General features: G+C 35.4%; 1 protein-coding gene across 2 annotated transcripts in view; it reads right to left on the minus strand.

Annotated features, from left to right (window-relative positions):
- Positions 1-15,984, minus strand: part of IFT74 (intraflagellar transport 74) — a 41,965-nt gene extending 25,981 nt beyond the window's left edge. The window contains exons 1-8 of one of the 2 annotated variants that reach the window (XR_004746359.1): positions 15,800-15,916; positions 15,213-15,348; positions 14,677-14,725; positions 13,764-13,862; positions 13,539-13,599; positions 13,046-13,105; positions 11,947-12,008; positions 894-1,032 (exon numbers count right to left, since the gene is read on the minus strand). Coding sequence is in view for 1 of the 2 variants with exons in the window: in XM_035310793.1 (XP_035166684.1) it covers positions 894-1,032; positions 11,947-12,008; positions 13,046-13,105; positions 13,539-13,599; positions 13,764-13,862; positions 14,677-14,725; positions 15,213-15,348; positions 15,800-15,916 (723 nt within the window). In the remaining variant the exon portion in view is untranslated. Of the gene's footprint in view, positions 1-893; positions 1,033-11,946; positions 12,009-13,045; positions 13,106-13,538; positions 13,600-13,763; positions 13,863-14,676; positions 14,726-15,212; positions 15,349-15,799 lie in introns of both variants that reach the window. The other variant, XM_035310793.1, reaches the window with a different exon arrangement.
- Between the last annotated feature and the right edge of the window lie 248 nt (positions 15,985-16,232).

A 16,232-nucleotide genomic window follows, 5' to 3' on the forward strand; every position in this document is an offset into this window, starting at 1 on the left:
TCCAGCTTCTCCAAATAGCTCAGACATAATATCCACTTACTTTCAGAAAACAAATTTTCCAATAAACTCTTATTACACTTACTTGCTGTTGGGCAATAACCAAGAATTGCTTGCTTTTTTTACACTTCTTTTTTTTTTTTTCTTAAAATCAGTACTAAGAGTGAAATTTATCATTTCTGCTTTAGAAGTTTAAAGTCAGATTTTAAAATCTGACCTACTCGCCACAGTTTCTTCAGTCAATAAAGGGACAGATATGCCCTGACTAGTGATTCACTTCATCCTATGATAGCTAGGAAGCAGTAGATTTAAAAGATACCTATCTCTCTCTATAGACGTCACAGTGAAGCATTCTAAGACCACATGCCTGAACCTAGATGAGATTACTCTAACCCTAAAGATTTTATTGCTTCTGTTAACATTGTAAGTAGTAAAGCCACAAACATTTTAAAAGGCCCAGCTTACTTTTCTCATACATGCAAACATACAAGAAGCACAAAAAATCCCAGGAAGATTCATTTTTAGTTATGGCAAGAAAAATTTCTACTGAAGTGAATGAAAAAAAAAACACTGGGAATTTCTTTTCCCTTTTGCTTGTTTTTTACATTTGATCAAACATGTAAGCACTAGAGAGGGTTTTGAAATATGCATGTCAATCCCCAGACAAGAAAGGAAAGTGATGAACATAATTTGTTCTTAAGAAACACAAAAAGACAAAGTACTGATTTTCATTCCATTGTTCTGTTTATTATTCAGGTACTCTTCCAATTGCTTAAGATACCAGCAAGTTTTTTTATTGTATTGCTCACTTTTCACATTCATATTTAAATTGTATCTGGAATTAATAGGACCAGGCTTAGAAACATTTTAGGTTAAGTACTATGAAACAAGCCAACCTGGGAGAGTTTTTCATTTGCAGTCTTCATCTCTATATATTTAGCTTGATTTTCCAGAGACATGTCTTTTATTATGTCATCTGCTACGACTTTTTCACGTTCAATATCTTCTTCCACAGCTTGAATTAACTTTTCTGTGCTGTAAAAGTTACAAAATTGTGCTATTTTTACTAGTCAATGTTTACTTTAAGCACACATTTAAAACTCTGCTATTCCTTCAGCCTCCCTGAAGTGATCCTCCAACACAAAAACTTCAGACTTCAAGAAAACAAGTTACCTACTTATATCTATCTCCTTGGGGTTGCATTAGCTATATAAACATTCATATCGTGGAATGCAGAAGATAATTCTTTCCCCTTACTGTACCCATGTAGTACTTCCCAACATGACTACACTGTCTACCTGCATAGCCCTCAAAACTGGCAGAAGCATATTTCTTCCCTTCTTTGGTCTGTATCAGTGAATTCTTGGAATGTGAACTGGCAGTCTGAAATAAAGAACCTGGAATATAATTTCTGAATGCACATGAAGAGAACATACTATACAGTTACCAAGTGCTGGATAACAATGATAAGAAGACTTTGCTTTATCAATGAATTGCTGGATTCCTAAGAACAGAAAGTGGCTTTGTAGCCTTAAGGAGCATGGATCTTTTTATCCATGTAAGAAGTAAGCAATTAGCCATTCCTGATGTTGTTGATTAATGACTGTAATCAAGTGACTACAACCAGAAAAAAATCTCCAACACTGCAACTGCAATAAGCTGCAGCTAGATGTATTAGCAGTTAAGGAAGGCATAAAGGACTGTTCTCACTGCTTAATGTAAAGTCTACCGATTTCAATGAAACTCCTGAAAGCTAGTGAGTCAAGTAATTTGAGAGCATAGCTGAAGATAAAGGAAATGAACTAGAAGTCCTGAGACACTGAACAGTAAGTCCTTTTCCTCAAAAGGCCTTCCTTTACAGTTCATAGAATATTGTTTACACTGCTGGCTTTCAGAATGCCTACTGCAAAATTAACTTTATTTTTCTCCATTTTTCATTTACTCTTCCTGAGTTACAAGACACCAAAAATTTAAAATTGTGTGACTGATGCTATTAGATCCATGACAGTAGGCAAGAATGTCCTCAGGCTTGAAAGACAATGCAAAATAATGGAACTGCTCAAGGATAACCTTGGGATAAGAGAATAATGAACATTTCAGAGAAGCATGTACAGTTGATGTTGAAATGGACCTCTGATGGTCAACTTGTGCAGCCCCATTGCTCAAAGCACAATCACCTAGAACAGGTTGTCAGTGTCTTGTTCAGGCAGCTTTTGATTACGTTGAATAATGTAGACTCCACAACTTGTCTGGGAAATGTTTCAAGGTATGGCCAACTTTACTGTTTAAGAGTTTTTTCTGTTTAAATGAAATTTCCTGTACTTCAATTTGTGCTCATTGCCTATTATCTTGCCCTTAGGCATCACTGAGAAGAGACTGGCTCCATCTTTATTCCTGCATATCAGATAAGATACCCCCTTACCCTTGCCATCAAACAATTCCATCTCTCTCAGTTTGCACCATTTCTGATGATTCAGAAAGATTCAGAAGTGTAACCAGTCTTGCTACTGATTTCAGGAAAGACCTATATTCTCCAGGAATCTGATGATGTTAAGTATAAATTGTAAGGATAACAACCCGTGTTGCAAAGATGTTTTGGAACCTGATGATGAAGAAGCAAGTGAAAATGATGATCCTCTACATGCCCTGGCAAATTAGCAGTGCAGTGGGGCTTTACTTGATTTATTGGATGGTTTTATTACAAAGGTAAATGGAACATCCTCTTGAGGGTAACAATAGTTTGTTCAAACGTAGTCCAAAGAATGAGGCCCTTGCTGTAAGTACACCAGTATATGAATAGATTATTATGTTATGCCTGGGAAAGGTGTGACTTGTTAAATGAAGCATGCTTTGAAACAATGAAAGTAGTTTGATCCAAAATTCTCTGGAAGGCATGGAACTAGAATTGGCAGGCAGGGAGCTTTCGTGCATCTTTGTTATTGAAGGCTCCTCATGCCTTACTCTGGGCCTATGAAAACTGTTGCAAGGTCTCAGCAGTGACAATTTCTCACAAATCAAGCCCAGTTGAAGGCATGGTTGAAAGAAAAAAAGAAAAATTCCAAAGAATTCAAGAAAATCTTAAGGTTGCTAATTTCCAGAAAAAATGCCCACACCAGATGCAACTTCTCTGGAGAGACTGATCATAATTAGTACTGATCATGGGGAACTTGTCTCTACGTACAGACAAGGTGGCTTTTCCTGGAGATCAATGGGACATTTATGAAGGAAGAGAAGAATACAGCTTGATATATTACTCCCATGTTCCAAAACAGCATGTGGAAGCAGCTGTCACTGTTGAGGGCAGTGACATCTCCATGCTCTACTGAATTTTTCTAATCTATGTCCAAGACTGCAAGTATACCCGATAGAATATGGAAAGACAGTCTACTTTTCTGGCCCCACTGATGTAAAAGTAAAGTGCAGCCATATAACAGAGTAGTCTCTTTACCTGTAGCAAGTCTCTATTTTTAATGTGATGTGGACTTCCGGCTAGATACACGAGTATCTTCACAAGACTAGAAATGACTGATTTAGCTGTGATGCATCATCTCTGGTAGCAGTGTTTTGACAGAAAATTAAAGCTCGGTACTTTTCTAAGAGGCACGAAAACTATCAGCAATAGCTGTAACAGGAGGATAGTTCATTACCACAGGTAGTGCAACACTTGAAGACTACTGGGGAAGCTGAAACAAGGTTGAGACTTGGAAGTCACAGAACATTCTGAGATATTTAGCAAAAATCAAAGTAGCAGTAACATCAAAGACAGCTACTGAAGTAGAAAGGTTTCTACTCAGACCCATATCTGAGAGGAATGGAGAATAAGAGGAAGGTGAATCCTTCTGTAGTATCATGCTGTGCATTGGCTAGAATGAAGTTGAGAGAATGAGCGTCATCAGAAAAAAAAAATAGTGGACATAGTGTTTGTGTATCAATATAATCCCTTTGTCAATCTGTGTAAAGACATGCTCTCAGATCAGAGCAAATACCTTTTTTCTTCCTTTTTTTTATGATTTCTTCCTGAAGTATAGCACATATAACAGATGTCCTTCAATGCTTGCAATCCTTTGTAAATAATGAACTCTATTTTTAACATACCCCATAGCTTTTCTTATGCTTCAAGATCTCTAGTAGAGATATTTACTAGAGATCTACTAGACTAGAGATCTTTACTTCAGTATGCAAATCTCATGAAACTTTCTTCATTTGAAGATAGGTCTCATTAAAAAAAAAAAAAAAAAAAAAAAATCCAAGTCTTTATCTGTCTCCAGCATTTCTTTAACTGACAATAAAACACAGCTTGCTTCTAAATACCCTGTGGCATTTTAACTCAGTGCTTCCTATGTGATCTGGAACTTGACACTTGGGCATACTTCCATTACTCTTCCCTATTGGCTGTGGAATCAATTAAATCTGAGGTGATTATAAGGAATTGCTCAACCTAGTCAATCGTTTGCTAAAGATGTTCTAGCTTCCTTATTTTTTTACACTGCCTGCTTATTCATTAGGTACAAAGGTTGGACAAAAACGAAGTGCTGTTACATGATATTATTTCTTGTGAGTGCACTGAAAAGTGTACATGCTGCCTCTAAGAAGCAACAGAAAGGTAAGATACTTGGAACACCTTTTTCAAAATGTGGGCAAAGATTTATTCGTTTAACTTTTCTGCTAGATTGGAAACAAATATATCTTGAGATATGTTAAAACATCAGGAATTACCGTGAAGGTTCAACATGCAAAGGAAGTAAATTGTGCTTCAGTTAAAAGCCAGGGAACAGTCTGATTCTTTTCTGGAAACCAGAGTACTTGATTATACAAACCCCATAACATCCCCAAATCTGCGATTTTCTTTACAAATGCAACAAAAGCAACAGAAGTTACATTACCATTAAATGGTAAAAGTCTTAAAAACACTTCAAAGGAAAACCTTTTAAAGAAACACTTTTGAGTTAAAATGACAAATGTCAAAGTATTATCAATGTATTGCCAGGCTCAGTTTCTTTCCAAAACTTTAAGCAGTAATTCTTAAAATCTGGCTTTACTAAAAAGCTACATTGCAATTAAAATTACAGATGCTTTCCTGTTTTTCTATTGATTACTTGGGTTCCCCATACACAATGCAATAAATCAACATTGTAATAACAATCCTGATTTTTCAACAGTAATAAAGTAAAAAAGAATAAACTGTGTTTTTGACTTAGACATATGTGCAGTCCATTTTTAGACAGAAGAAGTTTTTTTCCAGTTAATGGTATCCCTGTTACTCAAATATGCTAACTCTTTCTTTGAACTTCTGAAAAAAACAAAACAACAACAAAAAACTTTCATTTTTAATTTGGTTGTTATTAACTTACAGGCTAAACAACTTTTAAAAAAATATCTTAATATATTTTCCCACTCTCCTAATGACAGCATTTTTTTTTTTTTTTTTGAAACCTGCAAACCACAATAATGCTGTTAATCTGTATTTCTAGATAGCATTAGGTTAAGGTGTGCTCTGTTTCTTAACATCTTGGAAGAGATATCTCTGAAGTCCAAGTGTGTCACAAGTTCCAGCTCTTACCATAGTTGATACTGGGAGTTCACAAACTGCAAGTTTTCCACTAGCAATATGCAAATTGCCTCCAAAAACCATGCAGTCAGCAATACGGACAAGAACAGTACCTAATACAGGAGCTTAATACCTCTGAGGCTTACACCCGTTGTCCCTGATAATGTCTTTTTTTGTTTAATGTAAATTTCCAATACCACGAGACATACACAATAATAGATCAGAGTAGTAGATCAGGATATCAGGATACACACAACCTCTTTCCAGGAAGTTATAAAGTTTAGATACTTATTTACTGAGGTGAATAAGGTCAGTATGTAGAGATACAAATGGAAAGAAGCAAACAGTTTTTTTTTTTTTTTTTTTTTTTTTAAATCTAATTGGCTGTCTATACTTAGCATTGTTCCTTGTTGGTAAAATTGACCTTCCTTATGTAATTCTGTCCCCACTCCCTTTTATGTTAAATTCACTGAATGCTGCTCAAAATACAATAATCACTTTGAACACCTTATCTTTTTTGCCTTCTTTAATCTGAAATATCGCAATCTAGGAACAAGATATTGAGGTTCATTTAGTGTACTACCTTTTCTCTGAGACTTCAGAGGCTTAAGCAAAACTGGAAAAATGTTACAAAAGGAATAATCTATTTTTTGCACAACATTTTAATTCAAATCTGGCATTAACATGGATCAGTTTAACATCTGAAAGACAAGATTTAGCGTTCCTGCTCAGTAGATCTTGCAAATAATGCCCATTTTTTCTCAGAGAAGTTAATACTGCAGTCAATACCATTTGTCAAAAAATCTTTCCTGACTTTCTAAAAACAAGGCACAAACCCATACAAAAACACCAGCACAGGAGACTGAACCATGCTTACTTAGTTCAAAAGATCAGAGCAACCACTACACCTTCATAACACAGAGGTACATTGCTTATGTCATATATTATAGTATGAATAACAAAGAGATTAAAAGATCATTCTACACATTAAGTGTTCACAAAACCTGTGTATTCACATAAGAATATAAGAGATGCCTGGCCAAATAAACCAACAATCTAGTACAGCATTCTGCCTCTACCAGTGGCAAGAAAATAGGGACAGTAACCAAGCTACAGTAACCAAGGTACTTTTTTCAGATGATTCCTATTGTAGACTTCCAGTACCCAGAACTGCTTTAATAGGTTATTAATGTGTATACTTCTGCCTATGGCTTTTATCCAGTTGTGAAACTCTTCTCTATTGACTTGTCTAATCAATCCATTTTCTATCTTCTGATACCCTCCACTGGATTTTATATTTGCCTCAATTCAGTGAAAGCTCAATGCACTAAGGCTCATAACATGATTTTCTCTTAACTTTACATTTTATGGTATCTATGTAGAACACTTTTTTTTACATTATCATGGAAATAACTGTATTTATTAATTTGCTAAACTGCTGCTACAGAAGACACTGGTACTCTTAATATTTTAAAGTGTTATTTGCTTATTGTTAGGCTGCGAATATGGAGTTCTCTTGGCTCATGTTCTGGACTGGAACGCTGTTTTTGAATCCAGTCACTGCTGACTGCAATGTTACATCTCAAACTGTAAGTTCTATGTGCGTGTAAATTACCCTTATTTTTGAGATCCAGTAGAAATTAAAGACATTTTAAAAGCCTGCGAGCATGAAATTCCTGACTATAGAAGAAGACAGAGACAAATAAAATGACATATTTTCCTGTGAAAAGGGAATTTGCTGCTGCCAATCATTTTAAGTGGGGGAGTAACACTGACACATATTTGATATGGTTATATAGTTCAGTCAAATCTCTGCAGACAACAGGATGGCCTCCTTTATATGTACACCATTTTGCAACAGGCCTAAATCACAACAGCTATTTGGACAAGGCCAACTACTTGCTGAGCGATTGTTTTGTGATTTTTTTTTTTGAGTTAGCACTTGCCCAAGTCAGGTCCAAAGATATTTTGAAGTATTCTTTTAGAGAATAGTTTAATGGATTTGGTATTTATATGTAGGGGAATTAAGAGTCTGGCAAAAAAACTGTTATTGAACTGTTTGCTCTTACTCACTGTCTCCTGGTCCCCTACTGTATCTAATGTTTGTTCATCGCTGGAACAAACATGAAGAAAAAAACCATATGCAGACACCACACCTAATTTGTTTTTAAATAAGCTATCTAGACTCAGCCTGGTAACAGCAGTAATGACTTGAACGTAGGCTACTTCTCTAGCAAGAGGAACAATAAACCAATCTGTTTCCAGTGCTTAGAATCTCCTTTAAAGCAAGTTAAATACCTTGTCAACAAACTGTAAGATGCAGTGATGCATACATAAACCTATAAGGAAATATAATCTTTTCAGAAAATAAAAATGTTTCCAGATATTAAGAACATAAACACTCTCAAACCTTCAAGGTCTACAGCTACGCTAAACTTTAACTCCGAAAACCAAAATGAAATTAAATGCCATACTTATAGTAAAAATACGTAGTCAATCTGGTTGAAGGTCTGCTCCAGAGATGTTTTCAACAGTAAACACAGCTATTTTAAAACAAATAAATCAATTTGAAAAAAACATATAAATTAATTGTCAGGCTTGAGTCCACTTTTTCTATGACAACTTCACTTGGTGGCTTCTCTATTTTGTGGCAAAGGAATCCTTTTCCTACCCAGCCAGACTTCACATTAGAATTCCAAAACAGGCAGCCCTATTACCTCCAAAACAGCATGTCAGACTGGTTATACTTTGGATATTCACATAAGCATTGCAACTATAACAGAGTATAAGCACTAAGTTTTTTGGCACTTCAAGACTCTACACACTAGGATGATTCATTCCCCTGTATCACTAATCGACAAGCATATTAAGAAAATCATAAACAAAAAGGCAGGAAGACCAGCAGAATTTTTCTTGTAAAGGGCTGACATTAAATGGATTTTTTATTCCCTTAAAAGTCATCACAAGACATCTCTACAGTATGTTAATTGTTGACAGTCTCTTTTTTTCAACAGGTCATTTGTGAGGAGTCTGGAAAGAACCTCTCTGGTATCCCCACTGATCTTTTGCCAAACGTTACTATATTAAGCCTCAAAAACAATAAAATCACTTTAAAAGACAATGGCAAAGATATTCTTCCAAGGCTTGCTAACCTCACTGAACTTTATCTGAATGAAAACATGATTACTGTACTGTACAATAACAGCTTCTACAACTTGACAAAACTTTTAATTCTGGATATCAGCAATAATCATATTAGCACAGTTCATCAAGCAGCATTTGCAGGACTAAATCAACTGTCAGTGTTGAATCTGTCCTATAACAGGATTACTCAAATAGATTCAGATGTATTTTCTTCTCTAAAAAGTCTCAGAGTTTTGAATCTACAAAATAACATTTTGAAATCTTTTCATATAAAATCATCTTTTAAATTGGCTACAATTACCTTAGCTGGAAACCCATGGAACTGCTCCTGTGGCCTCCTTGATTTACAGTTATGTCTAACTGCTTCCAATGTGACAATGGGTAAGTTCTGCTAAGAGCAGCATTTCATACCTGTTTGCATCTTATCTTAGCTTTTCCTGATTTGAATAATATCCACCATGTATTCTGTATTTTGCAGTAATAGTTATTAGTGATTTTTTTTAGATCAGAGTGCCAATTAACAGTATCTAATAGGCTCTCCATTGCTCATATTCACAGAAAATGAAAACAACACTACATGTACATTCCCCAAAACAAAGGAAAAATTGTCCATCAGGGCTGCAACTACACAACTAGCTGACTGTGAAACTGAAAAAGCTTCTTTAGAAACCAGTATAACTTCCAATTCTGCCATTAAGCGCAGAAGCATGGCTTTCCTAACAGCTCCGACTTCGAACAACTTCACTGAAAACAACAGAACACATGCAGGTAGTATAATGACATTTCCCTTTACTGCTTGCAATGTTTAACTTGCTGATCCATGATTTCATATGGTTTTGCATTCCTAGTACACTGTAATTCTTCCATAAAAGTCAGGGCTATGGAACAAGTCTACTTGTTAGACCATATTACATGCTACGGTGAAAGTTATGCTCTACTAAGTAAGGCTGCAAAACAGATAAACCACACCTTAAACGACTTTAAAAACTGAAGGTGTAAAAAGTTCTAAGGCTTGAAATTCAGATAATTCTCCAGATGTCTGCATAAAAATAAATAAATAATTCCAAACTAACTGCTCACAAGATGTAGTCTTCTTAAAAAGTAAAAGATTGAGTATATTAATTTTTGTCCCGCTCTCAACTGTGTTCAGTGTAAGGGACACAGCTGTGCATATCCCATATTCTTAAAAAAAATGAGTAATAGCCTCCTTACATCATCTTTTTGATGCTAATTCCAACATTATTTGGTAAGATTCTAAGTTTCCTCCCGGTAAAAATCAAATTTCTCTTTTTCTTACAACCAAATTAATGTTCTCCACTTTCCCATACTGAAATACGACACTTCCTGCTTCTGGTACAAACACAAATTGTAAGCTACCACTGCCACTGACTTCTTTTGCTGAAGTATCTATAAAGTATCATGTGACAGCGGCCAGCATACAAAACCAACTTGTAAATAAAGACTACTGGTACCTACAGTCTATTGAAATTTTTATTATAAAAGAAATGTAACTGAAAGGATTACAAAAAAACAATGTGGAATTTCAGGAGGCAGACATCATCACCATGTAGAAATTTAAGCCTGGGAAATAGAATTTAATGTCAATTACTGATTTTTATTTTTTTCCATTCTCAAAGCCAGTCCTGGAATTATTTAAAAAAAAAAAAAAAAAAAAAGTTTATTTTATCTATGCCTCCAGAATTTCAGATGACATTTAAACAACTGTTTAATTTTAACAAATATGCATGGTGAGTTTACATTGCTATGAAATATGAGATGTATGTGCATTTTTGATTTTACGAGCTCTCCAGTAACAGCAGAGACTAACGCTTTGGAGACACTGCCGTATAATCTTTTATTTTCTGAGTTCTCAGTCTAACTATTCAAAAATTAATACCAGAGTTTTTTCAGATATTACACATAAAGATGACTGTTCTTTTTTTTTTTTTTTTTTTTTCCCCTATCTGTTTTAAAGAGCTTCCACTCCTTGGCAAAAGTTGGACCTTCCTAGTGGGAGTCCTAGGGTTTGTCCTAAGCACTACATTCCTGATTTTTACTGCCATAAAATGCCCAACATGGTATCACTATTTGATCAGCTACAGTCACCGTCGTCTGGAAGAAAATGACCCAGAGGTAACTGAACAGGAGTTCTCAGCTGACATGAGTTCTTTTCCTGCAGTATCAGATACAAGCAATGAAGATCCCATTGTAGTATTTGAGAAAACTACTGAATTAGAGACTGGTGAAGATGGATTTATTGAGGATAAATACATAGATTCATATATAACTGAGGAGAGCTAATGTCATACACAATGGATGATGAACTGACTTTTCAAAACTGTAGTATACTTGCTCCATCTACTTAGTCTTCCACATTATGCTACTTATGTGTAATACAAACTGAACCTAAGCAGTCCATCTCCTTTCATCTCATCAAGTCTGAAACAAGCTATTGCTTCATGAATCATAAAATAAGTATTTCAAAACATGAAAGAACACTGATCATGTTATTATTTATGGGGGATAAAAACCATACTGTACACTGCTTAACATGAAGAAATCTTTAAAAAGCAGCTTGTGAAGCTGCCTAATTACTGACACTCAAGAGGTGAAGAAGCCAGAGCTGAAAAAGTATTTATTTAAAGCACTGAAGAAGCAGACCACAGTCAGACTGGGGACTGAATCTGAATCAACAACATTACAGCTAAGTAGTTTATTAGTCAAAATGAGTATCTATCAGGGAATAAAGTTGCTTTCTTTTTTTTTTTTAAACCTGAATTAGCAGAGTGACAAAGACCAACTTCTCCACTCCCTTAAATTTGTCTACATATGGTAAAATTATAAATATCATTACTGCATATAGAATCATAGAATCATTAAGGTTGGAAAAGACCTCCAAGATCATCTGGTGCAACCATCTTGCTAGCTCCAATATTATTCACCAAACTATGCCTTTATGTCTTAGTTTGATACTGAACCAAGTCTTTTTGCTGCACGTTGTTAACACTTAAAAATGCATTTAGGGGTACAACAGACATATTTACAAGCTGTTGAAAGCCACAGTATTAGTGAAAAGTGCATATTAAATGGCAAAAGCTTCATCCTGATACTGGTATAGAATCTTGAAATTGTTTGGGGATGTCCCTTGTTGTATGGATTGTACTGTTAACAATTTCTTAATTAGATAACCTCTCAATTTTACCAAGGTCAGGTATGATTTTAACAGCTTTTGAGAAGCATATACTTTATGTACTTACGCTTGTCTTTCTGTGAAAATTTTATCCACACTCTGAGCATCTCGGTCATTCTGAACCTTTAACTTTAAAAAAAAAAAAAGTATTTTGATATAAAATATAATAAAAAATACTTATACACAAGTGCAAAGTTTGCTTTAAGGGAGCAAGAAGCCTCTCAGAATGCAATACAGAAAGGAGCAGCAGATGTCTCCTACTCCAGAGATGTTCCTGGGCTGTACTGAAGAAACAGCTTCTAAAATTGCAGTCTTCCACTGGAAATCAAAAGAAGTAAGAAGACATCTCTCTATATGTTTGAAAAAGAAATGCTATCAAGTTTGTAACAAATCAATTTAATTAGTATTACTATCTGTTAGCAAATACTGCTTCAGCCTACAGACAGAATGCAAATATAATACTTAAAGAGCATTCTTTATTATGAGAACGATGCAACTTTATTTTTCAATGAAATGTGGAGATAAATAAATGGCCAAGAAATACTCAGGTGGTTTTTTAAGCTACCAGAATAACCTTTTCTAAGACTAGCTGCTTTTGCTAAAGGACAAAGTGATCGCAAGAAATTGAAAGTGCTTAATACCTCTATAGCCTTAATACTTGCATGAAAACTCTCACTATCCTGGAAAATAAAGAAAATTAAACAACAGAACTGATTTATTTTGTGGTTGTCCATGTTGCAGACCTAGTTCATAATTATTATGCTGGAGGCATTTAAAAGGAGAATGCAATAGAGAAGTCAATAAATTTCCAGAGGATCAGGCAGCTTTAAAGGCAGTGCAGCACAGTGAACTTGCATAAGACTAGCATTCTATGCTTCTTAGTCAAATAAATAATATATTTTAACACTTGAAGTTTGAGCTGGGAACACAGCCTTCTCAAATCTAAAGCACAGAAGCACTGTCATGTGGTTTTGAAGACAATGCTTCAGACAGCTGTCTCATTACAAACAAAGAATGCTGTCAACTATTATGGCCAATTTAACCTAAAAAAAAAGAGTAAGTTTTAAATTAATGTTTTGCTTTTTTATATATCTCATATTCAAAGTACCAAAAATGTAATATACGCCATTTCACTGTTGAAATGTAGCAAGCACCCTAATTCTTACCATATTGTAATCATGAATCACTTCTGCCATGTCTGTATTGGTGTTAAGTATATCCACAACCTGAAATGAGACAGAATTCCAACCTGTTGTCACTCTCCTTTTTTTTTTGTAGTTATACACACAGAGAAAAGGATCAACTCGCAAAATGTTCATGAAAACACAACAGAAATCTATTATTGCAAATGGAAGAAAAATGTGATTTGGGAATCTGAATAGATTACACATAGTTTTCAGAAGTAATTCTCATTATATGTAGCTGTACAAACCCACAAATAATATGCAACAGTAATTCCTTAAATGCAACTGCTTCTCCTAACTTTCTTTTTTTCCTTAGTTCCCATTTTTTTCTTTCACAATAACTGAATAAATACAGTACTAACCAGTAAACCTTTAAACAGGAACATCAACAAAAAAGATGTTGAAGTTAAGCAAAAACAGCACGACGCGAAGGGGAGAAGGGAGTGTTCAGTATCAGAAGCTGATAGCAGCATACCATGTTGTAGTCTGCTAGCTGACCTTGAAATTCTTTGATTTCACCAGCTAGATCCTCTGCCCTAAATACAAAATAAGAAGCCAAACTTCAGACAGGAAACATCATATAATAAAAATGAAATAATGAAAAAAATAATTACTTAATGATTCCTTAAAGCCTGTACAACAGCCTAGAACAAAGTCTTGTGACTGAGAAAGTTAACTTTGTATTAGCTGCACAGCTCACCTTTTTTCGTATGACAAATAGACTGATTTCTCTTGCTTGTACATTTCTACTTCTTCCTGCAGCTTGTTAATTTCTATTGTAAGTTCATTTGTTTTGCTCCTGCAAAAAATAAACACAAGAGTCACTCAAACTTAAATATACAGCTAAAACACAGATAAATCAGAAACAGCATTTTACTCTAAGTGATGTGTAATCAGTATCTCTTTTTCACACGGTACCTTATTTCTAACCAACTGTTTCTGAGAAAATCTAAACAAGTGAGGGGAAAAAATAAAGTGGTTCTATCTGAAAATATTGTAAGAAATTATTAGAAAATCTGGACATGAAATAAAATGTTTTAATTAGCTTTTTGTTCCTTCTGGTGAAAGCGATGTGAATCCTTCTCAGATGGACTGGAAAAAAAATATCATCCATAATCTGTGGAAGGATGCTGTATCATCCCTGTATAGAACAACATATTTTAGGATTGATTATTTAATACTGCAGTGTGGCCAACTGACAAAGGAGCGTGCATCTCTGTCAATGCCATCTCAATGAATAATTCAAGTAAACCACCTGAAGCGTACACTAAAAAAGAACTTCGTTCGAGATATTACTTCGTACAATTGAAGCTACCAGACTATTACAGGTGGAAGTTCAAAATCACTGATGCTTCTGGAACTAATGCTGTGGGAGTGCATTTAAATTAGCAAGCCTAATAACAAAATGTCAAAGAAATCTTGTACTTGGATATAAGCATAAAATTCCTCTTCTACAAGCTACCTACAAAATGACCTTCTTATGTGTTATAACAGACTCATTAAAAGTGAACACCACTCATCCCATGCTATTATTAAGCATAGCTCTACCTTTATGCCAGAAAGGGAACAGAGCATGAAGCCTTCCACAGTCTGAATATATTTTTAATACATACCTCAGCAGTCCAAGATAATACGTTTTATCCATTATTTGTCTCTGAGGACCTGACAAAGGAGAGTACGATGACAGTTCATTAGAAAGCAACACATTCTGATTAACTGCAGATTAGGAAAACAACATAAAGATTTTACAAGCAGAGACAACAGATTTTACTTTGTTAAAACAAATGAAGGCAAACAGTATTTTTTTAGCTATTTGAATATTTGCAATGCAACAAAGTATTTTAATTATTTTGCAGTGCTGGAAGAAGATACAATGTATCCCATTGTATTCTAATCTAATCTAATGATTTCAAAATAAATATAAAAATCACATAGGAAGCTTAGGCACAGAAAAGCCTTTGTCGTCTCTAATGGCCAAAAGCAAAGGAGGGAGGATGCATTAATCTTCCTTTCCTTTCTCTTACTCTTTGTAGTCATAGCTATTCACCCTGCAATTTATACAACTATGAAAAGTTTTCCTTTAAGCCAAGTATATTTTCCCAGAACTTTTTCAGACACCTTGATAGCTACTTTCAACAAAAAAAAATACCTTTAATTCCAGTTTTCATTCCACTTAATCCTTGTTGTGTCACTGGGCGGTCTGCAACTTTAATATGCGATGACAAGATTCCGCTATGAGTCAAAGAGCCACCACGCGAACCAGGTCTTGATGTACTAGGAGGCATCTAGAAGAAAACACACACACACACAAAATACCACCAAAAATCCCAATGCTGATTTTTTTTAATCCTTATGTAATCGCCAAAACTTGAATCACTCTCTAAACTCTTCACATGAGAAACTTTTAGATTTACACCTGTTCAGGTAAATAAAGCTTCAGACAAATGTCTGCTCTAAAAAGGTACAAGATTACCTCTTGAGGTAAAAGATTACCTTGCTTCTTGTTCACTGTATGTGACATTAGTATCAAGATCTCCCAGGTGAAGTCTTGATGGAGAATTCCCTTACCTCTTTCAGCCAAAATCACAAAGTAAAACTCCCTATGACTGAAAATCTTTCAACTTTTCTTGAGAAAATCTCGCTCCAGTCATGGTACTGAAGAGGTATGAAAACCTGAATAACAATTAAGGATACTAAAGTCGATGTTCAACTTTTTTTTCTCTTTTTTTAACATACCGCTGTTCCTATCCTGGTTGCTGACGGAGTCCGTGATGAAGAGGATGGCCTTGCTGTCAGCCCCATTCCTGCTCTTGAAGAGGGCCGAGCTATGGGAGGTCTGTGACCACTGGCCATATTTGTATCCTTTTGAACCCCTCCCTGGAAAGAAAGAAAACAGGAGGGAAGGATAACAGTCTTTTCACGTGGAAAGATGGCTTGAAGCGACCAGAGGCCAACTCGTTAAAGATTAATTTTCGCCCCTTTCAATAGCTGACGATGCTCTTTTACTGCCCCTTCCACCTGAACCACAGGATGGGTCCATGAGGGCTTGATGCAGGGCTCCCCTGACAGGGCAGCTCCCCTGACAGGGCAGCTCCCCTGACAGGGCAGCTCCCCTGACAGGGCAGCTCCCCTGACAGGGCAGCTCCCCTGACAGGGCAGCTCCCCTGAC

Source organism: Oxyura jamaicensis, chromosome Z (genome assembly GCF_011077185.1).
Source record: "Oxyura jamaicensis isolate SHBP4307 breed ruddy duck chromosome Z, BPBGC_Ojam_1.0, whole genome shotgun sequence".
Classification (NCBI taxonomy): Eukaryota; Metazoa; Chordata; class Aves; order Anseriformes; family Anatidae; genus Oxyura; species Oxyura jamaicensis.